At 36.5% G+C, this 26,446-nt stretch overlaps 1 protein-coding gene across 1 annotated transcript in view; it reads right to left on the bottom strand.

Moving 5' to 3' along the window:
• The window catches only part of CCDC18 (coiled-coil domain containing 18), a 38,484-nt gene continuing 12,038 nt past the window's right edge, over positions 1-26,446 (bottom strand). The window contains 21 exon segments of the mRNA XM_070746484.1: positions 1-146; positions 2,292-2,381; positions 2,383-2,730; positions 3,101-3,289; positions 4,739-4,876; positions 5,356-5,559; positions 6,267-6,410; positions 6,548-6,664; positions 7,874-7,973; positions 10,276-10,489; positions 12,287-12,450; positions 12,827-12,969; positions 13,965-14,132; positions 15,056-15,172; positions 15,747-15,824; positions 16,622-16,756; positions 18,248-18,379; positions 21,754-21,864; positions 22,721-22,938; positions 23,691-23,842; positions 23,927-23,994. Of these exon segments, the coding sequence (XP_070602585.1) occupies positions 2,319-2,381; positions 2,383-2,730; positions 3,101-3,289; positions 4,739-4,876; positions 5,356-5,559; positions 6,267-6,410; positions 6,548-6,664; positions 7,874-7,973; positions 10,276-10,489; positions 12,287-12,450; positions 12,827-12,969; positions 13,965-14,132; positions 15,056-15,172; positions 15,747-15,824; positions 16,622-16,756; positions 18,248-18,379; positions 21,754-21,864; positions 22,721-22,938; positions 23,691-23,842; positions 23,927-23,994 (3,003 nt within the window). The 3' untranslated portion in view covers positions 1-146; positions 2,292-2,318.

Below are 26,446 nucleotides of genomic sequence, written 5' to 3'. Positions count from 1 at the left end.
TAGCACAGAAAATAATTTTCAGTGGATAGTTACTAAACATTTTTTGTGGTTTCTATAGAATGTTATGAACTCCATAAATGCCAGGCCCATAAATCCATCTGTGGTCAATTGCATGCCAGCACACTATTTCTTCATAAACTTTCTTCCTGAAATAAATACATTTTTGTTAAAAGAATATTTTATAATGAAGTTCACTAAGACCTCAAATTCTTATTTAAAAAAGCACTGTGCAATATACAATCTTCCTAGATAGAAATTTTGCTTCAGTAATACCTCTAGTTTCTGAGATTTTAGGAGATGTTGTTTGTACATATTTAAAAGTATTCTCTCTAAAATCAAAAGAGCTCAATCTCAGAATTTACAAAATAATTTAAATGTCCAGTATTTTGACATAGTTGTATGTATTGTACTGTAATCTTATGGAAAGATTCTTTTGCTAGCTATAAATTATATAACAAACTATATCTCTTTCTGTACAGGATTCTACAAGACCATATAAGAAGTCAAATTCAAAATGTCATGAAAGCCACTGTGGGGCCATAACACCAATCTCCTTAATGATAAAAAAACATATCTAGGGAGTCCGGTATGAAAGGCATATCACCAAATGTAACTTTATAAATAAAAAAGTCCACTGCAAAATAGAACCATGGTCTCATCCTTCACCCATCATTTCTATATTGTTGCTTGTATCCTAAGATTTTTATTAATATTGATTGTTTCTTCGTTGCTTATTTGACCCCTATGACAATCATTAAGTGTTGTACCACATGATTCTTGACAAATGTATCTTTTTCTTTTATGTACGCTGAGAGCATATGCACCAAGACAAATTCCTTGTGTCCAATCACACTTGGTCAATAAAATTCTATTCTATTCTATAGTCTATAACCTTCAGAAATTTGTAGTCATTAAAATATATTCAATTTTGCCAAGTGCATAACCCACTTATGCTCTCTAATGCCATATGCCATTGGCAGTCAGCTCATATTTGATTGGTTGCAGTCATGTTTTGTGACTTTTTTGCCTTTTCCTGCAAAAAGGCCCATTGAATAAGCTGGATTCAGATTTACAGCCACATTTGATTCATTTAATATTGATACAGATAAAGGCCATTGCAAAAAAAGGTCATAAAATCAAGTGCAACCACATGGTGACTCAATTTATGACTGAAATAATTTATAATTATAATTCCAGGCTCATTGTGGTCATAAGGTAAGGACTAACTGTAGTAAAATGATCTGAAGACTTCTTTGACACAACTGAGACGAACATATGAATGTAAACGGAATGAATATGAGTGACTGTTTTTTTAATAATTGGGGGTTCAGTCTATTTTTAGATTGTTTTAACTTTGAGTTTCTTACATGTCCTTTTTTGTATTATTCACATTTTGTAAGCTGCCCTGACCCCTGAGTCTATAGAGAGGGGTGGCATAGAAATCCAAATAATAAAATAAATAACTAAAATATATTTGAGCTGCTACTATAAACATCTATTTATATTTAGGATGACATATTTAGGATGACATTTATTTCTCACATTCATTGCATTTTTAATTCTTGGAAAAAAGCTCTCCAAAACATTATCCAATTTAATTCTGAGAAAATAAATTTATGATGATCTTCTTACATCTTTCATCTGGATGTCAATGACCATAGTAAATGCAGGTAGTCCTATACTTATAACAGTTCTTTTAGTGATCAAGTTACAACAGCACTGAAAAAAGTGACATGACCATTTTTCACACTTGAGTGTTGAAGTATCCCCATAGTCATATGATCAAATTCAGGTGTTTGGCAACTGACTCTCATTTATGATGGTTGCAGTGTTCCGGGGTCATGTGATCACCTTTTGTGACCTTTTCACAGGCAAAGTCAATGAGGAAGACAGATTCAGTTAATCATGTTACTAATTTAACAACTGCAGTGATTCACTTAACAACTATGGCGCAAAAAGCTATAAAGTGGGGCAAAATTCATTTAATGAAGATTTGGCCTCAATTGTGGTCGTAAGTCAAGAACTACCTGTAAAACATTGACGTCGATGTGCTAAATATTCTACAAATATGACAGCTCCAATTTAGTTTTTATTCCACTCAGTGTTTTATTTTCATGTATTGCACTTGGCCTTTTGGGGAGGAAATTGTTGATTTAACTTCAGTTAATGTCTCTGTGTTAGAAATTACTCTGCTTACATTTTAAAAGGTAATATTTGCATGAAAAGTTACTTCAGTGACAATGTATATTATACTCCATTTAGCTAAGAAATATAAGTACAGAAATACATACTTGATTTTTCTTTACAGCAGACAAAAATTATAGTGAAGAATTTTCAGAATCCTTTATCTCCTTGTTGATATATTTCAGCATGCCACTGAGTCATTTGAAAGTCATTACTGTTACAAGTTACCTCTTCTTCTACATTGTATGTCAAAGGATCAAAGGAAGATTCATTCAAACTCTTTGATGAAGTATGAGATATATATTTTGACATTTCAGAACTCACGGAAGAGTGTAGTGTAACTGTCTGATTTTGACTTAGTACATTTTTGTTGTCCTTAATATTTAGATCATTGGTGCTTGTTGAACGGCGTAGTTTTCTGCAAGTAGCCTGCTTGGCAAAGTCAAGTCCTTGATCATCAAACCAATGATGTTCTATTAGTTGCTTGATGCTTGCTGTTCTTTCATGAACTGCAATTTTTGTTTGTAATCTTGTAAGCTCAGATTCCTATAGTGCAACACGAATTTAAAGGTTTGTAGAAATTAGGTGATCAGGGGTCATCTTAACAGAAGCTACTTGTTTTAACAAAAATATTGATAGTATTTCTGATTAATAAAAATATTATGAACAACATACATGGCTAGATTATTGTTATTAAACAAACATCTCCAATATTATTTCTACAAATTAAGCAATTATCTGAAATAATATTTGAATAACAGGAGGAGAGAGTGATGATAGACTGAAGTAAAATAATTTACTAGTGACCAACTGAGATTAAAATAGATTTCAATGTTAATAAAAATGTCTTGCAAGTACCTATAAAATGAATTGAAATGATAACCTTATATCTAATACTATTCCTTTCTTAACTCACTTTAAGGAGCAACTTTTCATTTGTTGCTTGAATCGTATCATCTCTGGACTGAAGCTGTTGTTGCAGATTATAAACTGTGTCTTGAGCATCATCCAGTTCTATTTTGATCTGTTGTAGTTGCCCATTAACATGATGAGATTTAGATAGTGACTGCTGCCACTTTGTCTGTTCTTCTTCATGGGAAAGTTTCTGAAGACAAAATATATTTCAAATACTATTTTTTAATATTTCAAAATACAAATTTAAATAGCAGTTCTGTTTCATTTTATCAACATATTTGGCTCTACCATCCATGCCTGGCACTCAGCAAAGAGGAGGCAACTCTGACAACTACTAGCCAGAGAGTCATAGCGCCAGAGACCACCTTCATTCCTATGGCTGCAGGCCTCAGGTCCCTGGATGACCCCGGCCCAGTCATACCTGACAGTAGGAAAGCGATTGTAGCAGAGCCAATCCGGCAGGGAATTGCAGAAGGCCTTCAACAGTACAGACAGCAGGCCCAAATAGACACAAGGAGAGTCTATAAGTACAGAAACTATCTGGAGTAAGCTCCTGCAGAGGATTATGATCCATTGGACCAGAGGTCTGACCCATCTTACAGGGACAATCAGTTTCAGGCTTCGGCAGGGGATGGGAACTTGGAGTTGGAGCTGCCTGAGGATGAAGGTGTTCAACTAGAGCAGCCATCTTTCATTGGACTGTTCCCCATCCACCTGTTTAATTCTTTGTTATATAAGGCAAAGATTGCAGTTGGCCTAGCACCATGAAACTCTGTCACAGAGCAACCCTTGGTCCAGGACCTAATGGACCCATTGTTCTTGAACGTACTTCTGAAGCGAAGGTGGTTTCATCAACCAAACTGTTTGTGATCTTCTCCAGGGATGGGTCCCAACTCGTCATTGTCAGGTTCCAGTATAGAAAGAAAAAGTATACAAACAATCCTTGTTTGTAACAAGTTCCTTTATTCCTCCTCCAGCATGAACTGACAAACAGTATTAATGGCAAAGTGTAAGTTTTGTCAGAGCTGCTTATTGTGTGCTTCCCACCATCTTTTATACTACCCACGCCACACCCCAGTGGTTAATTGTCATCCAATATTGTAAGCAGGCTTGGAATCAGTAGAAGCTGTTTCTCAGCTGTTCCAGCCAGATGCAGGACCGTCTGATGTCATCGGTATGCATCCACACTGATAGCTGATCACAGCAGCAAGCAGGTATCAGGTTACAGCCAGCCTGTTCTCTCCCACAGCCCGAATGACAGCTCTGACCCAGCAAGCTTACTGGTGCTGACAGTTGTCAGCTAAGAAAAAAATGTATAATGTGGCTCCTGACCTAGCAAAGATCCTGCAGGTCCCTGCTGTGGATCCGCTGCTAGCAGCACTCCATGCCCCCTCCAATCTGCCCGGGGATCCAGCAGAATCATTACATCTTGAGAACCATAGGTCTAAACAGTCATTTCAGTGGGCTTGCTTTGAAATTATTTCATATAAACTTGGTACAAAAGAAATTATTTCAAGATAAAAAAAAGGAAAGTCTGTCTAGAGCCAATTCTTAGAGCCAAACATAAAGCCAAAACATAGAGTTTCTCATTCTCTCATACCTAAGATGAAATAAATGGGAAAGAACAATTTTTTCTCACCTCTGATAAAAAAGACTGTTTTAGCAAATGTATTTCTGCAATGAGCCTTTTAACTTCAGATTGCATCCTTGCTTCTAACTCAGTTTCTCGCACCTGAGCTGCTCCCAATTGTTCTGCCAGATTATTTATACGGGTTTCCTGAAAGAAAATTATGCCCCCAACACAAAATCAATGTATCTTGTCATATTTTCTTAAAAATATTAAATTAGCATTATTAAAAACAAAAATATTTTAAGCAATACCAAATATCTCAACTTTGCTTATATAGAAGATTGCTACTAATTTTCCAGAACAAATCAAGAAAACATATCTACAACTATTCTTGAAATATTTTGTATTAATGTTCAAACACTTCTCTGTTATTCATTAAAAGAACCAGACCTTTTTCAGGTTTTCTCCACAAGTTTAAGAAAAGGTTATCACCCGAGGTCTGAAATACTTGTTTTACTTCATTTGCAAACTAATCTAGCATTATTGGTTAGCTTTAACCTTTTGTCTTTCCCCATTTGAAACTGTGCTCTGAATCATGTTCTAGTCTACACATTAAACTGATACTGAAAAGAATCTTGCATTGAGATAGCCGATTTCTCATAAAATTAATCTGTAAAATTGGTTACTTTTTCATGTGAGACATGGTTCACTTCTTCCAGTTCAAGAGAGATCCTGTCCACATCTCTCTGAGCTTGAGCCTGTTGGCGGCGACTCTCTAATAGATCCACATGAACTTGTTTCATTGCTTCCCTTTCCAGTCTCAACTGTTGCCCCAAATCAAGTATTTCTTTATAGTGTTCTGCAATACACCTTTCTTGATCTTTCAGCTTCTAAAAAGAGAAAAGTTTTTTTTTTACACAGTAAGAAACCTTTATCTTCCTGTTATTTTATTTTTAGTTCTTATTTGTTATTCTAAAGTCAGATCTGCTGTCTGAAAAACAGAGTTCTAGAGTATGTTAAAATCATCAGACAGATGGAACAATATTCTTTTTTGGCAGATATGTATATAAACTTCTCTAAAGAGAAAGAAAAAAATCAGCAGTATTAAAAATGAAATGCAAAAATACTGGCATGTTCTCGTGGAAAAGTAAACAAGCTACATTTCAGTAAGCTTCAATGAATTCAGTGGAACATATTTCAGACAATAGTCTCTTTTATTCCTTATCATATATTATTGATTAAATAAGTACCTGGTTGTTCTGGTTTCTGGTAGAATTTTAGCTATTACAAATAACTTTTAATAAATGCAGTATTTCATAAACAAAGAAACTCCATCTTTATCCTCTTCCTTCCATATTCAAAATACACTTCATACTTCCTCGCTAGATTCTGGACTCATAGCAACATCCTGTGGCTGCCCTCCCACCTGTTCTACTACCTGTAACCCAAGGCCCACCACTAATTCATAAACACTATCTGTATCAGAGTCCTCAAGTTCTTCATCATCCTCCAACTGACCAGAAGTATGTACAACACTGGTTAGATTAGAAACCTGGAGTATTGAAAAAAGGAAGAAAATAATAGACGAGAAACTTACTTTCTCAGTATCTGCTATTCTTTGCTGCTTTTGTTCATTCTCTTTTCTAAGACGATTTATGTCTTGATCTTGTTGGAGAATATTACACTGTTTTTCTTGAAGCTCCTCTTTTGAACATTGTACCTTGCTTGCCAAACTTTCAACCTGATAGCAAAATGTAAGCAAGTAAGTTATAAAGAGAATAACTATTTGAGGAATTAAAACTCCTCACATCAGACATTTGTGGAAAGTAAGCAACTAGAAGCAATTGTTTCAAAAAGCATTTTGAACAATAACAATACCTGTTTATTGTAATCTTTTATCTGCAGCTCTGTTTTTTCCAAGCTACCTTGCAATGTAATTATTTTCTGTTCCATTTCTCCCCTGTATTCACGAATTGACATATCCAACTGTGTAACCTTTTAAAAAAGGAAAGACAAAATATGAAAATAGAAACAAATATTATAGGTAAACTTCAACTCATGACCACAATTGGGACTTGAATTGATTGCTAAGTTATGCAACCATTAAGCAAGTCATCATGTGACAGGACCCACTTTTATGACCATTTTACCACAGCTGCTAAGCAAATCACATGGCTGTTAAGTGATTCTAGTTTCCCCAGTTGACTGTGTTGAAGCCAGCTGGAAAGCTGCAAATTGTCACTATGTGACTGAAAGGCACTGCAACAGTTGTAAATGCAAGCAGATTGCCAACCACAAAATTGTGACCACAAGGCTGGTGAAATAATCATAACTTCAGGATGGATCATAATCTCTTTTTGCAAAGCTGTCTTGATTTCAAAGTACAGTGATCCCTCGAGTTTCGCGATCTCAAGCTTTGCGAAACGCTATATCGCGATTTAAAAAAAAAAATTAATTAAAAAAAAAACCACTTCCGCATTTGGCTTCGGGAGTCAGCTGGGAAGCAGCGCGGCTGTTTTAAAAGGTCGCAGCCGGCCTGGGGGGCTTCCCAGCACCCCCCTGAACCCCCAACCCGGGTTCGGGGGGGTGCTGGGAAGCCCCCCAGGCCGGCTGCGACCTTTTAAAACAGCCGCGCAGCTTCCCAGCTGAGTCCTGAAGCCAAACGCCAAAGGCGAACTTCCGCGTTTGGCTTCAGGACTCAGCTGGGAAGCGGCGCGACTGTTTTAAAAGGTCGCAGCCGGCCTGGGGGGCTTCCCAGCACCCCCCGAACCCGGGTGGCCGGGCGATCAGCGAGCGAACGGCAGGTGGCCGGGCGAAGGGCGGGCGAGCGGCGAGCGAGCGGGCGCTGGGGGGGCGGGGGCAGCCGACATTCAAAGCAATCTGTCGGCTTCCACACTTTCGTCGCTCCCCACCTCCACCATCTGCGCATGCGCGGCCATGAAAAAAAAGGGCGCGCATGCGCAGATGGTGTTTTTACTTCCGCAACCCTACATTACGAAAAATCGAGTATCGCGAGGGGTCTTGGAACGTAACCCTCGCGATACTCGACGGATCACTGTATAATTAAACAAATGGTTATATGTTCAGAATTACCTCTACACACTAAACTTGTAGAGAATTAATAGAAATATGCACCCCAAATATATTTACTAATAATGCCCCAATCACTCTTAAATGCTTATTAAATTTACATATTCTTCTAACCTGAGCTGCTCTTTGTTTCAAATCCCAATTTCTTTCCGTCAGCATCTTTTCCATGTCAAGAAGTTCTTGCTTTTTCTCTTCCAGTTCATCCTTGCATTCTCTGCAATTTTTATTTTAAAATGAGAAATATTTTCTCTATTAGGGAAGTTAAATTCTAATTATCCTTATCCAATTCTTCTATACCCTGATTCTATGTTTATTTTGAAGTAACTTATTCAATCTGTGACTCATAAAAACTAAGGAAAAAACAGCCAAACCTGTAAGAAGAAATTGTAGCACAGCTTTGGTCACTTGACACTGAATATTGGGTTAATATAATTAATCATATTAAACCTCATAATTATTATGAGAGATTAATACAAATGATTTTCCCCAAAAAAATTCTAGAAAAAAGTGGATTTCAATATGCATTAAAATTTGTGCATATATATTTTTAACAATAAACTCCATTTTTAATGATCCTGTATTTGGGGTAGAATTGGGACAATTATATTAACTTGGGCATTTACTGGCTGGATGCCCTTCCTGTTGCCCCTCCTACATGGAGTTAGCCACAGATATTTTTTCTTTGCACCCGAGGAAAGAAATGGCTGCTTCTACCTAGTACTGAACTCTCAACCTTCTGAGTGGGAGGTGAGTGTCTTTATCACTAGGTTTGCATACATACATATTTTCAACAATGTAATATTCAGTTTTTAAAAAGCACTAAAGCTACATATACTCCCTTCTACTGGTACTTACAAAATGCCGGGAAGTAATTAAATACAACAGTTTAGTATTCTGATTCTACACATGACTTATTCATTTTGTAAATTATCATACACAGACTCATGGACTGAGTCTATGGACATTCATACTTAGAATTAAGCCATTCTAAATTAAATGATTAAACGATTCATTATTTCTAAATAATGAAGATTTATAGCAAATTTTTGCTTTCATTTTTATCAAGTATTTGTGTCTCAGCTAAGTTATACATCTAACAGGCTTTTGTCTGTTGCTCTCCATGTTTCAAAATAAGGCACAATTAGCTGATATATTGTATACTAGTTTGTTTTTTTTGTTTTAGGCTATTCCCTTTTATGAGAGATAGTATATAATACCTATTTTTTATTGTCTTAATTTTACATCTAGTTTTGCGTTCCTCTGCATTTGGGAAATAGCTTGAAGGACAGTTAAAGCTATTTTGCTTCAAAATTCAGCAATGCAATGATTTTAAGGCAATGAAGTCATTCAAAAGATAATTTATATTAGCATTTCATTGTTAATAAATACAGTGGTACCTCTACTTAAGAACTTAATTCATTCAGTGACCAGGTTCTTAAGTAGAAATGTTCTTAAGTAGAAACAATTTTTCCCATAGCAATCAATGTAAAAGCAAATAATGTGTGCAAACCCATTAGGAAAGAAATAAAAGCTCGGGATTTGGGTGTGAGGAGGAGGAGGAAGAAGGTGAGGGGAATCAAAAAAATCCAAAACTTTAAGGCTTTAAAAATAAAGAGGGACTCTCCGGCGGCAAGGAGGAGCACGTGCCTCCAATACACCCGACGCGAGGCTGCCTCCCATACACTGCCTCCCATACACTGGCTGCTGCTGCTGCTGCTACCTCTTCCTTCCCATGCTGAAGGGCTCCCCTCTCTTCTCACTCACTTGCTTTATAGCCGGCACTTTTCCTTTGCTGTGGTGACTCCTTGGCTGCCCAGAGTGAAGGGAACGTTTCTTTTCTCTGGGTGCTGGCAGAGGTTTATTCCCTACCCAACTGCCCACAGAAAGGAAAATGCTTCATTCGCTCTGGACTGCCAAAGCCTCCTTAAGCGCCACCAAAAGGCTCCTCTGGCAGCCCAGATGGCCAGGATTAAAGGGGGAATGGCAGGAAACTGGCCAGGCCTTCATGCTGCTCTCAAATTTCCTGGGAAATTTTTCCGGGCTTCGGTTCTTAAATAGAAAATGGTTCTTAAGTAGAGGCAAAAAAATCTTGTACATCTGGTTCTTATCTAGAAAAGTTCTTAAATAGAAGCGTCCTTAAGTAGAGGTACCACTGTAAAAGCAAATTCAAGCTGTATTTCAATTAACAAAATAAACTTTGAAATAAATATTCTAATGTATTAATTTGTATTGGTAAAAAATACTCTCTTGATTTGAGATAAAATTCAGGTAACTCTGGTAAAATATCCCTGAAGATTTTGGGGGCAGAAACAAAAATAATTGGCCATTATTTTCTTCATTGATGTTTATTGCACATCAGCATATAGCTATGGAATTCCCTTAAGATCTCCCATCCAAATGCTAACCAGGTCCAATCATGTTAGATTTTTAAGCCCAGGCAAGCTTGAGTAAGTATACCATCTGCTGGAACTACTAGTTTGATAACTGATCCACTTCTGTAATGCTTATTAACACACCTTAATTCATCTGTTAAATCATGGATATTAGTATACTTCTCCTCCAGGGATATCTGTGTATTCTGTAATGTATCCCGAAGATCTTGCAGTTGTCTCAAAGTAGTTTTTAACTCTCCAGTGGTGTTTTCCAGCTCAATTTCAAGAGATTCTATTTTCTGTATGGAATCTTTTTGCTGGGTCTCACTTATAAACAGCTTATCTTCTAATTCTTTCACTTTTGTGCAGATAGGAAAAAAACAACCAAGAATGTTTAGCCATACAATGTATGCATCTAACATATGATACTGTTTTAAGTTTCTATTCCAAGATGAAGAACACAACAAGTTCAATATCAGCAATCACCATAAAATACTTTTTAAAGTTAAATATATTATTTGGGAGTAACTGAACCATTTCCCTATCCCTAAATCTAGAAGACTGGGTGCCAAGAAAGGGACTCTGGAAAAAATATCCTTTGGCCTTATTGTAATCATTGGAAATACCCTATTTCCATTCTCTCTATGAAGTAGAGCTTCAGTTTAAAATCAAGTTTAATTCTACTTAGAATCAAACTACAAGCCAGTTAAGTTGACTGTGTATAGTATGTGTGCATGCACATGTGCATATATGATGCAGTCAAAAATTCTCATATAGTTTTTGAGGATGTTATCATGCAACAAATATGGATATTGCCAGTCATGCATAACTGTGGCAAACCTCTCTGGCAAATTTAGTAACAAGAACTTTGGGCCACAGATTCCACTTAGATATCCCAAAAAAATAAGTAATAACTCTAAAATGTGAGTTTTACTGACATAAGGGGAAGAATTCACTGAAAACCATCAAATCTAAGCTATGAATATTTTCCTTTTCTGAACTTAGCTTCTATTTAGTAATTCTCATGCTGTTGCTGCTGCCAAGAATTCACATTCTTGAATTCAATGCATATAGCTATCAGCCCAATATACTGTACATTATTTTCCTAGTGTTACATACATGCACACATACCCTTCACGTTATTCCAAGAGATAAGAGATAAAAATCAAAAACGTGAGATAAAAAGAAAAGAAAACATAGTCAAAACTCCAGTAACACTATTTTTTATACCTTCCCATACTTTCAGTTCTAATAAACCATCTCTGTTTCCAACATGCCTGTACATAGCATTATATACTATTTGTTCTTTAAATTTCTGATCTTTAGAATCTAGCTACAGCTTTCCTAGTCTTCTCCTTCCTCTTTTTACCTTATATAAAGGTAGTTTTCACTCAACAACTATTTGTCCAGTAACAGTTCAAAATTATGATGGCACTGAACAAAGGGACTAATGACCAGTATTTGAAGTTATGGCTGTTGCAGTGCACCTCAGTCACCCAATTACAATCTGGGCTCTTGGCAACCCATTTGCACTTTAGAGAGATTGCCAAGACCTCTGTGATCATGTAATCCCCATTTGCAATCTTCCCCATTGGCTTCCTGAGAAAGCCAGCAGGGTAGCCAGCAGGAAAGGTCACACTTTTTCCCACATAACTCCCTCTGGTTCCTGGGAGCTGGCAAAAATAATTTTTTCTGGATACATTTTGATCCTGATCTGAGAGTAAAAGAGCTGCCTGTCAGATTGATTTTGTCATATGTAAAGCAGAGTCCTTGGCTAAGTAGCCTTGACAGAAAGTTATTAAATAGTCACAGTCCTTCCAGGCAAACCACAAGTGGCTGCATGTAAGTACATGAACCAACTTGGAATCCATATATAACTCCAATGTTTTGGGGGGTGGGGTGGGGTGCGTCTTATAGTCCGAAAAATGCTGGAACATTGCACAGGGTATTTTTTGGGGAAAACAAAAATATTAGTTTAAAAAAGTACCCAAAACATTTTTTCTGAAATAATCTAATCAATGTATAAATTATAATTATTTATAATCATTGCAGCCAGTTAATAAAAGTATTCTTATTTAATGTTATTCATTCTAGAAATTTGTTCCATTCATTTCAATATGGCATAATATTGAATATGGCATAATGAAGAGCTTACCATGGTATGTCTTTTTATTAAATTCTGAGATTCTCTGTTGTAAAGTAATTTCTAGTTGGCTCAGCTGCGTTGCTTTACTATGACCATCTCTTCTTAAGTGCACTAATTCTTTCTCCATGTCTATTAACTCATCTTTACACTGATCCATCTCTTGTTTAATCTGCCTAAAGAAGCAAATATATGATACCTCAATGAATGATTAAAACAATAGCATGTTTACAGGTCTACAAAGTATCCAGAATCAATAATTTAAAAATGAGAACTACTGTATACCTCATAGGAAATCTGAACGTTTTAAGTGTAAGCTATTTAAAGTAATCAAAGAATAAATGGAAAAATAAACAAATACACAAATAAATACATTTGAAAATGCCCTCATATAGTAATCTGGGAATAAATCCCACTACAATCTATAGAACAAATGGATATGCATAGAATTGTGCTATAAACGTTTGTTTGTAAAAACCTTTTTTTCCTCCCAAAACAATACGTTCAAGAAAATATTAGCATATTTTTAAACTTAAAAAATTGGGACTATGCCTGATTGTGGCAGTAAGTTCTGCTATTTTTTGCCGTTTCACATTGTTTTCTTCAGTGGCTAAATGAAGCCTTTCATTTGTTCTTCTCAATTCTTCTTCCAATGTATTCCTCTGCTTTTGAAGTTCTTGCTCTAGTTTTGATACCTGTTTTTTGAGAAACAGAGATTCACACTGTAATTCTAAACAATTTGGTAGCATATCAATCTCTTAGTAATGTGCTAATGCCCGATTAGAGTTTATGCTTGCAAGAGTCAGAAGGACTATTGAGTTGAAGCCAGTCTCATAGGAATGTTCAAGCTGCATTCAAACAATCAGAGGTCTCTTCTATGGTTCAGTAGAATACATATACAAATCTATTGTTTTTATTTTTATTCCTAATAAGCATAAATATATATACATTTTGGAGTATCTCAAAAATTTATTATCTTAACCAGTGTATGGAGTTCCTAGTTTTTTGGACCAATGGGCAACTTGAAGCTTGGAGATAGAAATACAGTACTCCCAAAAAAAATTTAATGTCAAAAAGTCGTAGCCCTAAAATGTTTTATTCTGATTATGAAGCTATCTATTCCAACCTTCCTTTTGCAATCAAATGCCTGTTTCAGACTGAAATATTTCTGTAAGATTGAGCCAAGCCTTTTCACACTGGATGATTTCCAGTAATGTCAGAGTTGGGACATTTCAATCTCCTAATATTTTACACAACTGCATTTGGAAAGTTTTAGTAACACCAACAACAAAACAACAATTTACCAAAAAGCAAAATGATAAAAAAATTTCCCAGGCCCAATTTTTTTTTTCTGGGGTAGGCAGGTACACTTAAAAACAATAAATAGCTTACAATCACCAGCCATTTTTATTTTGTATAAAAACAATGCTGGAGGCTTACACTTTGCTCTGCCTCAAAGAACCATCTTGGGAACCTAGCCATAGAGCAAATTTCTTTCAAGATATATTCTGTACATAAAATAGTCAATTCCTCCAGCTAACTGCTGGCATACTCACAAGAACCCTCTGAATTCAAGTTAATGCTTTACAATAAGATGAAATTGTTTCATTTCAAATATGCTTGGTAACAGAAAACACAGAATATAAATACTTGTCATACATTTTTAAAATATTTACCATAAAGAATGTACCTGCTTTTGAAGCTTTACTTGGCTGTCATCTAATTCAGTATTCCTAATGGTTTCTTGATGTAACATTTGCTGCTGCTGCTGCAGACTCTGCTGTAGAGCAAGATTCTGTTCACTAGTTGACTGAAGATTGTCATTCTTATGCTTTATTTCTTTTTGCAACCTCTGTATCTGAGAAATAAATAATATGATTTATTATTAAATTAAGGGGTGATTTGATCGAAGTGTATAAAATCATGCATGGGATAGAAAAGGTGGATAGAGAAAAATTATTTTCTCTATCACACAACACTAGGGCGAGGGGGCACTCCCTAAAGCTCATAGGTAAGAAAGTGAGGATAAATAAAGGGAAATATTTCTTCACCCAGAGGGTCGTTGGTTTATGGAATTCACTTCCAGAAGAGGTCCTGACAGTTATCAGCCTTGATTGCTTCAAGGCAGGATTAGACAGATTCAGGGATGCCAAGTGTATCGGTGGTTATTGAAAAGGATGTCAATGTGCCGCCTCTATGTTGGTTGAGGCAGGCAGGATTCCCTTGAGTACCATTTGTTGTGGGTCAAGGGAAAGGGAGGGTCTTGCCTTCTCTTTCTGCTCAAGACCCCATGTACAATTGGTCGGCTACTGTGTGACACAGAATGCTGGACTAGATGGGCTTTGGCCTAATTCAGCATGGCTCTTCTTATGTTCTTATGATGAGAATGCAAGGCAAGGCAATTAGTTTTTCAGCTTCCTGCTACTTCACCTTTTACAGAATGGTCTGCTCTATCAATATATATCTATGCTACTAACAAGTTGTAGTATTTATTAAGGTCTATTATAAATGAAAATAAAAATCTACAATATGGCCTATATTTGAACATATGGTTTAGCTTAAAATAATTAGGAACAGAACCTGACTTTCAAAATCACTTCCACATAACTAAACAACATATTCTTTGTCTTTAGTAACTATGATGGCCTGGTTGTACAGTATTATATAATCAGTGACGTTTCTCTCATTTTTCTTTCCAGTAATCTAGCTAATAAAATGAATTCTTATTTTTTGTAAATCAAATACAGTATAACATAAAAAGAATAAATGGAACATGTTTACCTCCTCAGACTTTTTCTCCAATTGCTTTTCAAATAGCACTTTATTTTCTTCCAAATTCTCTAAATACAAAGTTATATCTTGCTTACAGCTTTCTAATGCTTTTTGTAAATGTTTGACCTAATAAAACAGAAGAAAACATTTAACAGCGAAGAACGACTATCTGATAGAGGCAAGTCTAGTTAATTAGTTACACAGAGAAATAAACTACATTTGGCTCTTGCTATCCCTTGATTTGTTTTCAACTCATGTGATTATTTATATATACATAGGGCTCTTTGCTTCTCCCCCTCCTCTTTTCTTTTTTCCTTCTATGTTTCCTGTTTTGTAAACCCTTCTGATAGGAGAGGGTTTTTTACTGATTCTGGAATCTTTGGTATTCCTGAAAAATTAAGTGCTACATTCAATATTAAATTATTTGAACAATAGTAATAGTTGTAGTAATAAATTCATAAAGAGTAGGGTCATTTAATAAATATGAAAGACTTAAAGGAACTAATCCATTCATGGATTTATTCTTTAAAGACTAAATACTAATTTAACCCAAAAGTGAAATTAATGCAGAGGATCCATCTGGCATTCTGCTACTTTTCTTTTTGAAAGAAAATGAAAAGTAAGGAGATATTATAAGTATGGTAATACAATAGAACAGAGAGCTACTTGAAGTTTTAAGAAGCCACAAAACTGTACAAACCTTGATTGTTTCATCAGCAAGTTGGTCTTGTAATTTCTTTAAAGCTTCATCTTTTTGAATTTTTTGTTTTTCTGTTTCCTGTTTTCATTCAGAATCAACAGAATATTTGATGTTATTAAATACTGGGACTTTTCTATCATATTTTTAATATGGTTACAAATTCTCAGGCAAGCTGTCTGTCACCTGTTTTTGTATAAAATAAAAATCTGCAGGTATGCTGTCCTAAGACATTTGGATTAAATTCATTTTCTAGGCTTTCCTTCCATTTTGCACAATTATATTATTTCCCACCCAAGTGTTTTGTTTTCAGGTTGATTCTTCAGGCATCTATCTAATTTCATGTTCCTATTTCTTAACTTTGTCTCTCTTGTACCAACCAAATAGTTATGCCACTAGGGATCTGGGGACTCTAACACCTTATAAATTCAAGAAAGTTTCAAGTAATATAAAAGGGTTTGTCTTATCGATAAAATACTGCTTGCTTGACTGAAGCATCTCAGTTTTTTTTGATGGGGGAAGATAGTAAAAAATCATAATTCATCTAGTCATATCAAGATACTATAAAAAGATGCACCCCACTTTGAGCTCAATTACATCAACAGTTTTGGCACTATACAGACCTCCTTCCAGGATTTTAACAATAGCTAATACATTGGCATTTCAAACCTAAAAATATGGTCTTTCCTAATACTGCTATTTTATAATTTTTAATTAGAAATTGCATCCAAAGGTTGTTAGTTCAAAGCTTCCTAGTATTAACAGTGACTCTCAAATTGCTTTTCAGATGCTAAAAGGCAAAGAAACAATTTGCAAGTAGTAACTTTCAAGCAATCCAACCCAAACCCCAATAACTGTTAATTATTCAAAAAGGTTACCTCTTTCCTTTCTATTAATAGTTGATTCAATGATTCAAGCTGATGCTGTTTATATAAAACATCCTCCTGGAAAATGGACATAGTTTTCTCTTGTTCTAGAAATTGTTGGTTTTTAGTTTCTAGTTGAGACTGTAGCTATATAAGAAAGAAAGATTTTAATTGATCTATCCAATATCCCACATATACTTCCCCTATTCATCAATGTTATAAGAATATTCTCCAATATTTTACAGCAACCCAAAATATAGATTATCATATTTAACAGACACACAAAATGATGGCAATAGAATACAATTAAGACTGCTGAAAGAAATAATCAATGATACAGAGATTGAGAACTGAAAAAACTAGAGCATTTACTATAGCTTCTGGCCTAGTGGGGGCTTTAAATGAACTTTGAGAAACCTGCAGAAATATGTTTACAATTTTCTTACTCACTGCTTAATTCCAACCCTTTCATCACCACCCTTGTTTTGTAGCAGCATTTTTAACCCAATTGGAAAGAACACTGTAGTAATTCATTCACCAGTTTTTGATATTTCAAAGCCTGCAGATGTAGCTTCCAAACAGTGCTGTTTCTTGTATATAAGGTATAGTATTGATTGATCCTGACAAGGCTGGTCCTAATCAGTATTGATAAAAAGTGAGATCCAGCCCACAGCTGCTCCTTTTCTGTGTACTGGTACTCTCTCCATTCCTCTTTTACATCTACATGAAGTTGCTGGTTGAGATATTTTATCATCATGGGTTGACCTATCATCAATACCCCTTTCCACTTTTAATAGTGTTTATTTTTATTGATTGTTTTATTATTCTAATGTATATTAGTTTAAATGTTTGTAAGTCACCCAGAGTTGTCTCTTATAATATGGGAAGCACATACATGTAATAAATAGTAAGTAAATAAATACAGCAACAGCAGCATTAAAAAGCCATAAATAGCAATACCTACAATATGATAGAACTGCATTGTGGCCCTGTTCTCTATGTAGGGAACAAATCCTAGAATTGTTATTCCAATTATTTTTTCTGACTTTGGAGACCTAAGAGATCATGCAAAAATTAAAAAGAAAGAGGAAAGTGGATAACAGTAGTTGCTGGGTAGCAACTACAATTTAAGTTACTCTGTACCAGTGGCAAATTGTACATTTATATTACATCCAAACTCTTTCTCATGTGAATTATGGGAATAATGTAATTCAGAAGAGTGAACATGCTCTTTCTAGTCTTTTAATAGATAACATGCATTTCCTGCAAGCCAGTTGTTTTTTGCTTGCTGATAACAGAATAGCATGGCAACTACTCCTTGTAGCAAGAAAGTCATGGAGGAAAAAGCACTGGCTAATCCAATATTCTATCAATTAGAACATTAGCTATTTTTTTAATTGAAATTTGCAGTAGCATGATTTTTAAAAAGCCACACAGTATGCCTCCACAAAGAACTTATTGCATGAAATAGTTATGTAAATTACTTTTCAGAGGGCCATGCTGTTAGCTGTTTACCTACAGCCAAGCCCAGATAGAATATGGCAGAAGTACAACTTTTCTAAGTGCAAGAGTCTATCAAAATATTTGGAATTGAAATTTTAATTTCAATAATTCTTATTACATAACTTTGAAACTTACTAACTCAATTTGTTTTTCCATCTCCTTCTGTTGTCCATGATTAATTAACTTCGTTTCTTCTAATATTATAGAGAAGTGATCTTGTTCTTCAATGATGTTTCTTTCCATGCTTTGAAGCTGAGAGTTCATTGCCTAGAATATTTTTTTTTTAAAAAAACCAAGTTGACATTAAGTTGAAAAAAATATATGGATATTTTGGAAATCATTATCTCACTGTGCAAGCATAACTAAAATATTAGCAATTTGGATTGCAAAATATACACGGATTAGATAAAATACTATTGGGCACAGAAGAAAAAATGATTTCAAAATTATATAATTTTCAACTGCAAATTACAAGAGGTAGATCTATGATTGCTTGGGGTCAGAATTTTGGCTCAATAAACCTGTCAGAATCAGAAAAAGTCTGGGAGGTAAACTATATAAATTGACTCTTGCAGTAACATACAAAGAAAACATACACAAAATGTTTTACAGATGGGATCTTCCTCTCCCATGATAGGCATTATTTTCCCTGAAACTCTCCCCAAAGTATTGGAAATGTAAAAAGAAAAGGGGATTTACTACCACTTATGGTGGACATGCTCCAAGGTGAAACCATTTTGGAATAAAATTAAAGTCATAATACAACAGATCAAGTTATTGAAGTAAGCCAGAGTTATTTTTATTGGGTATATTTAGGGAAAACATTACAAAAGAGGACAGGTATACTTGATACATGCAAAATTGAAAAACTGACTTAATACTGAATATGCTACCTGTTGTTATGAAAACCTTGAATTGTGCTGAAATGAGTAAACTATCAATGGAACTCCAGGATAAGGATGAAATAGATATTTATAAAATATGTGATAAGTGGCATAATTGGCTACTATAAGATACCGGTAGTTCTATATAATAAAAAAACTGTAAAGAATTATACAATCTTACTTTCTGTGTACTTAATATGAGAATAATTGGATATTTAGTTATGTAATATAAATGAAATAGATGTTGAAACTGAAATAGGTGACTCAATCTATAGAAAACTATCAATTTACCATAATGAAAACTAAATATATAAGAAAATATCAACAAGCTTGTTTTATGTTTTTTGATTCAGATGTATATTATGTTTGTTTGTTTGTTTATTTATTTATTCTATTTTTATGCCGCCCTTAATGTTATATGTTGTTAGTCCACTGTGTTTTTTTTCTTTTTCTGTACACATATTTGTTTTTAAAGGAAAAATTAATAAAGACCATTTAAAAATATTAGCTAGAAAATTAAAAGGCAAAAATCAGATAGACAATTTTATTTTAAAAAAAGAATTTTTGCTCTGAACAAGTACCGTATTTTTCGGTGTAAACAATGCACCTTGTTCCTCCCTAAAACTGGCTGATAATTATGGTATGTCTTATGCACTGAATGTAGCTTTTTTCCCCCAACCCTAACTAGCTGCTAACCATCTTCCCAGCTCTTGCCTAGCAGGCTCTTTCATTGTTTCTCTCTGGGAAGAATGTTTTCCAAGCCCTAAATCTTTGCAGGGTTTTTTAAATTAATCTAACTTGCTCTGAGTAAGTTTCTTTCTAGCCCTAACCAGGTGCTAACGATGTTCCCAACTCTTACTGGCTTGCAAGCTCTTTCATTGTTAATCTCTGCCAAGAATGTATTCCAAACCCTGCCTTTGATTTTTTTTTTCATTCTCTATTTGCTCCAAATATTTCTTTCCAGCCCTAACCAGGTGCTATTAATGTACCCAAGCTCTTTCATTGTTACTCTCTGTGAATAATGTTTTCCAAGCCCTAAGGCTTTGCAGGGTTTTTTTAATTACTCTAACTTGCTCTGAGTAAGTTTCTTTCAGCCCTAACCAGGTGCTAACGATGTTCCCAGCTCTTACCCGCTTGCAAGCTCGTTCATTGCTATTCTCTGCAAAGAAGAATGTTTTCCAAGCCCTAAGTCTTTGCAGGGGTTTTTCCATTGCTCTACTTGCAATGTAAGGAAAATCTGAGGAAGGCTACACATCTGGGATCAGCTGGGGTGTGAGTTCTGATGGGACGGCTAGCTTTCCACCAGGTGCTTTTCTTTTAAAGAGAGAAAGAGAAAAAAGGGGGCGGGCAAATAACCAGCTTCTCTAGAGAAAGAAATGTGTATCTCCCACCAGTTGCAGTGTAAAGACAGAAAGACAGAATTACACTGCAATTGATGGGAGATACACATTTCTTCCTCTAGAGAAGCTGGTTATTTGCCTGCCCCTCTTTTCTCTCTCTCTCTCTTTAAAAGAAAAGAACCTGGTGAAAAGCTAGCTGTCCCCAGCAGAACTCACACTCCAGCTGATCCCAGGTGCCGTAGCCTTCCTCAGATCTTCCTCAGCTGGGCTTGGCTTCCCACTCGCAGCTGCTATGTCTCCATTGAGCTGTCATGCAGTTGCAGAGTGGTGCCAACTCTAAGTCTAGCTAGAGCAGAAGGGGGTGTGAATCGGAACTGTGGGGTGGGTGGGTATGGGGTGGGGGGAGAACTAGGAGGAGAGCCGAGTCTGGCATGACTGGTGGAGGAATTCTGGGAGTTGAAGTCCACAAGTCTTAAAGCTGTCAAGTTTGAAGACCACTAAGTTAGAGGTTAGGAATGCAAGGGTCTTCAAACCTGGCAGGTTTAAGGCTTGTGGACTTCAACTCCCATTTCTGAGCTAGCATGACTGGTGGAGGAATTCTGGGAGTTGAAGTCCACAAGTCTTGAAGCTGTCAAGTTTGAAGTTTGTAAAAAGTGTAGTACACGGTTTTAAAAAGTATACATGGTTGTAAAAAGTATTCTGCTATACTGGTACAGTAATCCCTCACCTATCGCGGGAGTTACGTTCCAGACCTTGCCGCGATAGGTGAAATCCGCGATGGGGAATTTATCCTCCTTCCCACCAGCTCCGGATGCCTGTAGGCGAGCAACGGCCGGCTAACCTTTCCACCCCACTACTACTTACTCTGTTCTTTGCAGCAGTTCGGCCAAATGTTGTGTTTTTTGCCTTGCCCCGGCTGTAAAGTCCCTGGTGAGCTGCCCCGGCTGTTTCTTTTTTTCTCTCTCTCTCCTCCGCCCTCGAGCCCAGTCTGGAAATCCCCGCCGCGTCACGTTCCTTTCTTTTTTTTCCTTTCGGCACTGGCGAGGGGGATTGAACGAGGGGACGGGCCTCCGCCGGAGCTCAGTCCCCGCCCCGCTCATCATTTGGGAGTCCCGCTGGGGGATTCTAGCGCTTGTTTGTGTGGTAAAATCATTCAAATGAAGCTGACTTCAAAACCCGCAATGAAGTGAAGCCGCGGCAGGTGAAGCGCGATATAGCGAGGGACTACTGTATTTTATTAAACAATATAATACTACACCATTTGGTTCAGAATACTTTTCCCCTTGTTTTCCTCCTCTAAAATCTAGGTACATCTAATACACTGAAAAATACGGTATATTAGCACAATTTAACATCATATAAGATTAATGTATCTCATTCTACTTCAAAATATTTTTAAAAAGTAAAAGACTATTACCATTAATTCCTGTTCCAATTCAGTATTTCTTGCAAGTGCAGTTACATAAGCAAAAGTTTTTTCTTCCAACTGTTTTTCAAGGATGGAAAACTGGGAGGATTTTCTTGCAATCTACAAAGAATAAATACACAAAGGGCTGATATAATTTTATACATTTATCACATACTTAATGTAACTTCTATACTGTATACGTGCAGCTGGTTGCACCAATGTAGTATATGTTTTTTCATGGTTTAGGGTAGGGAAAGTTGGCTCTTCTATGACATGTGGACTTCAATTCCCAGAATTCCTGAGTTAGTATGACTGGCTCAGGAATTCTGGGAGTTGAAATTCACAAGTCATAGAAGAGCCAACTTTGCCTATCCCTGGTTTAGGGTATTAGTAATGGCAAATAACATGAGCTGTATTTAAGAATATTTAAGAAAATACATACATACATACTTAATTGCAAAACATAAACCCATTCACAGTTCATCCCATTTACCTATAATCTTATGTCACTTCTCATTATATTTATTTTACTTTATTTATCAAATAATAAAAAATGGCTGCCCATTTACCCTAACCCTTTTGTTATTTTTGTTAAAATCAACAGGAATATCAGTCATGTCTGGGACAAGAAGTATAGAGGTTTTATATGATGACAGAATATACTGTTACATTTGATTTAGGCTTGTGGGACTATACCACAATGGCTATTTGCGTACTTCGGACTCTGACAAATTATCTCAAAAGGCCTTAGCTATTCATTGGTTTAATAGTGAGAATGATCTTAAGCCAATGTGAGTTAACACTATGAAAGAAACCATAAGGAAAGGAGATCTCAGTATTGATGCAAAAAGTAAATTCCAGCCAGAGTATATTATTACAGAGGAATTAATATATGCTTTAGAACTTCTTAGGCATCATATAAAAATAGAATTAAACTAGATAGCCCTGAAGATCAGACTTCTTAGTTTTAACTTACTTCTCTTTCCAAGCGACATGATTTTGAAGCTTTCTCTAATAGCTCTTCCTGTATTGTTTGAAACTGATTGGTTCTCTGGGCAATGTTGTTTTTTAAAACAGCACATTCTTCTTCTGATTTTTCCAGTTTAATACGTAGTTCTTCTAAATTTCTAATTAATATTTGCTTCTCTTTTTCAAACTGTTTACTGATAAGTTCCAGTTGTTCACACTTTGTCCCTTTAACAATGAGACAATGAGGTTTAGACATTTATAAAAATTTAGAATGTACAATATTGTAAAGCTAAGCATTTTTACCTAAGTAAATCTGAGAATCCATTTGTAGATCTGCACTAATATTTTAGATGCATACATTAGTCATAATATTTTGGTACAGAATCTTCTCTTAACTGTTCACACAGATACTCCTTGACTTACAACCACAACTGAGCCCCAAATTTCTGTGTTTTGGGTTTTAAGTGAATTTTTTTCGTCCCATTCAGTGACCATTCTTATACTTGTTAAGTAAATCACTGCAGTTATTAAGTTAATAACACAAATGTTAAGTGAATCTGGCTTCCCCATTGACTCTGCTTGTCAGAAGGTTGAAAAAGTGATCACATGACCTGAGGACACTGCAACCATCCTATATATGAGTCAGTTGCCAAGCATATGAATTTTTGTGACCATAGGGATGGTGTATCAAAGAAAAAAAATTATCTCAGTAAATGCAGTATCAAGTGTAAACATAACCTACCATTTCTAGATAGTCTAGAAAGTGACCTGTTTAGCTTTATCATCTGAACCACTATGGTGCTAGTCAGATTTAAACATGATGGATATTCTTGTCACAAGATCCATTTATTGTACTTTTAAGTGGATTATTGAAGAAACAACTATCTAGTATTCAGAAACAAATTAAACTTTTTTCAGTTTAATTTGTAGAAATACAATGTGCTTTTCTACTGAAGTCATATAACCATTATACATACCTGCCTGATTTCTATTGAGTTTTACTGGTTCAATTTCTAGGACATTCAATTCCTGTCCCTCATCATCTCCAGAGAAATCTTGACCTAACTTACAGGCCATATATTCTGTCTGAAGTTTCTGAATTCTTGTTTCTTGAAAATTAATTTTTTGCCTAGGAAAAATAGTATATAATAATTGATTTATTTTTTATAACTCATAATGGGTTTATTTGATCCTTAATAAGTTAAAAGAATACCTTAGCTCTTCTTTCAGAAAACTATTTATTTCAGACCAATTACTGCACATTTCATTTGAGTGATTATCCTAAAAATGGGCAAAACAGAAACAAATATAAAAAGAAATTGGTTGTAATTACAGTACGTAATTATTAATTGAGAAGTTGTTCATGAATACAATTTATTTCTCAACTTTATACAGCCATATATCTCACAGAAAGTGACAATAATAATCCAATTAAAAATGAGAAATAAGCAATAATTACCTAAAACCATTATATAATAATTATTAAAAATGTAAAAAACTATAAAACCAGAACTAAACAATAATAAAGAGATGTTAACAATAATGGATGCACCTCACAAGTAAACCTGTCTTGAAGGATCTTGAAAAAGTCAGGAGTGATGAGGCCATCTCAGCATTTAAAATGTTGGGAAATTGTGATGATATTTCCAAACAATATGTACGATAAATGCAGTGAAGGGCTACCAAATTTTTTACTACCACACTGTGGGCGTGGCTTATGCAGGACACCCTGCATTTTCTTTCAACTTCTTTCAGTGCAAACTGGGTGCTCGGGGGCGGAGCTCCATTTTCGCTACCCCACTGCATTCCCCCCCCCCATCCGGGCAGTAGCCCACCCCTGGATAAATGTGAAAAGAAGGAAAAACAAATATATACTCTATATTTTTGTCCCCTCTGCATCATTTCAATTTAATTTCCTTTCCTCATTATTAGTGTAGTTCTTATAGCAAAAAATGGACTATAGTTAATACTTTATAAATATCTACCATTACAAGTAATCCTTGACTTAAAACCATTTGTTTGGTGACCATTAAAATTTACAATGGCACCGAAAAATTAACTTATAACCATTTTTTACATTTACAGTGCAACCATTGTAGCATCCCCATGGCCATGTGATAAACATTTAGACACTTGGCACCTCGATCATATGTCCTCGGGTCACATGATCACCTTTTGCCACCTTCTGACAAGTAAAGTCAATAGGGAACTTAACTGGCAAAAAAGATCATAAAATGGGGCAATTATAAGGGTTTCATATAGAAGGATCCTTCTATACAGGGACAAAGGCATTCTTCATTGAGAAGAGTTTGCATTTTATCAGGTTTTTAAAATGTTTTTAATTGAAATTCTTTAAAAACATTAACAAATCATAAACAAACATATTTACATATTTACATATTTCCAACACTCTATAAAGAGGCGCTCGTGCGCCCCCTCCTCAAGAAGCCTTCCCTGGACCCAGCCGTACTTAATAACTATCGTCCAGTTTCCAACCTTCCCTTTATGGGGAAGGTTGTTGAGAAGGTGGTGGCGCTCCAGCTCCAACGGTCCTTGGAAGAAGCCGATTATCTAGGTCCCCAGCAGTCGGGTTTCAGGCCCGGTTACAGCACGGAAACTGCTTTGGTCGCGTTGGTGGATGATCTCTGGCGGGCCCGGGACAGGGGTTTATCCTCTGTCCTGGTGCTTCTTGACCTCTCAGCGGCTTTCGATACCATCGACCATGGTATCCTTCTGCACTGGCTGGAGGGGTTGGGGGTGGGAGGCACTGTTCTCCAGTGGTTCTGCTCCTACCTCTCCAGTCGGTCGCAGTCGGTGTTAGTGGGGGGTCAGAGGTCGACTCCGAGGTCTCTCCCTTGTGGGGTGCCTCAGGGGTCGGTCCTCTCCCCCCTGCTATTTAATATCTACATGAAACCGCTGGGTGAGATCATCCAAGGGCATGGGGTGAGGTATCATCAGTACGCTGATGATACCCAGCTTTACATCTCCACCCCATGTCCAGTCAACGAAGCAGTGGAAGTGATGTGCCGGTGTCTGGAGGCTGTTGGGGCCTGGATGGGTGTCAATAGACTCAAACTCAACCCAGATAAGACGGAGTGGCTGTGGGTTTTGCCTCCCAAGGACAATCCCATCTGTCCGTCCATTACCCTGGGGGGGGGGGGGGGGAATCATTGACCCCCTCGGAGAGGGTCCGCAACTTGGACGTCCTCCTCGATCCACAGCTCACATTGGAGAACCATCTTTCAGCTGTGGCGAGGGGGGCGTTTGCCCAGGTTCGCCTGGTGCACCAGTTGCGGCCCTATCTGGACCGGGACTCATTGCTCACAGTCACTCATGCCCTCATCACCTCAAGGTTCGACTACTGTAATGCTCTCTACATGGGGCTACCTTTGAAAAGTGTTCGGAAACTTCAGATCGTGCAGAATGCAGCTGCGAGAGCGGTCATGGGCTTACCTAGGTATGCCCATGTTTCACCATCACTCCGCAGTCTGCATTGGCTGCCGATCAATTTCCGGTCACAATTCAAAGTGTTGGTTATGACCTTTAAAGCCCTTCATGGCACTGGACCAGAATATCTCCGAGACCGCCTCCTGCCGCACGAATCCCAGCGACCGATTAGGTCCCACAGAGTGGGCCTTCTCCGGGTCCCGTCAACTAAACAATGTCGGTTGGTGGGCCCCAGGGGAAGAGCCTTCTCTGTGGCGGCCCCGACTCTCTGGAACCAACTCCCCCC

Source organism: Erythrolamprus reginae, chromosome 3 (genome assembly GCF_031021105.1).
Source record: "Erythrolamprus reginae isolate rEryReg1 chromosome 3, rEryReg1.hap1, whole genome shotgun sequence".
In the NCBI taxonomy this organism is placed as follows: Eukaryota; Metazoa; Chordata; class Lepidosauria; order Squamata; family Dipsadidae; genus Erythrolamprus; species Erythrolamprus reginae.
This window is presented reverse-complemented; position numbering and strand designations above follow the sequence as displayed.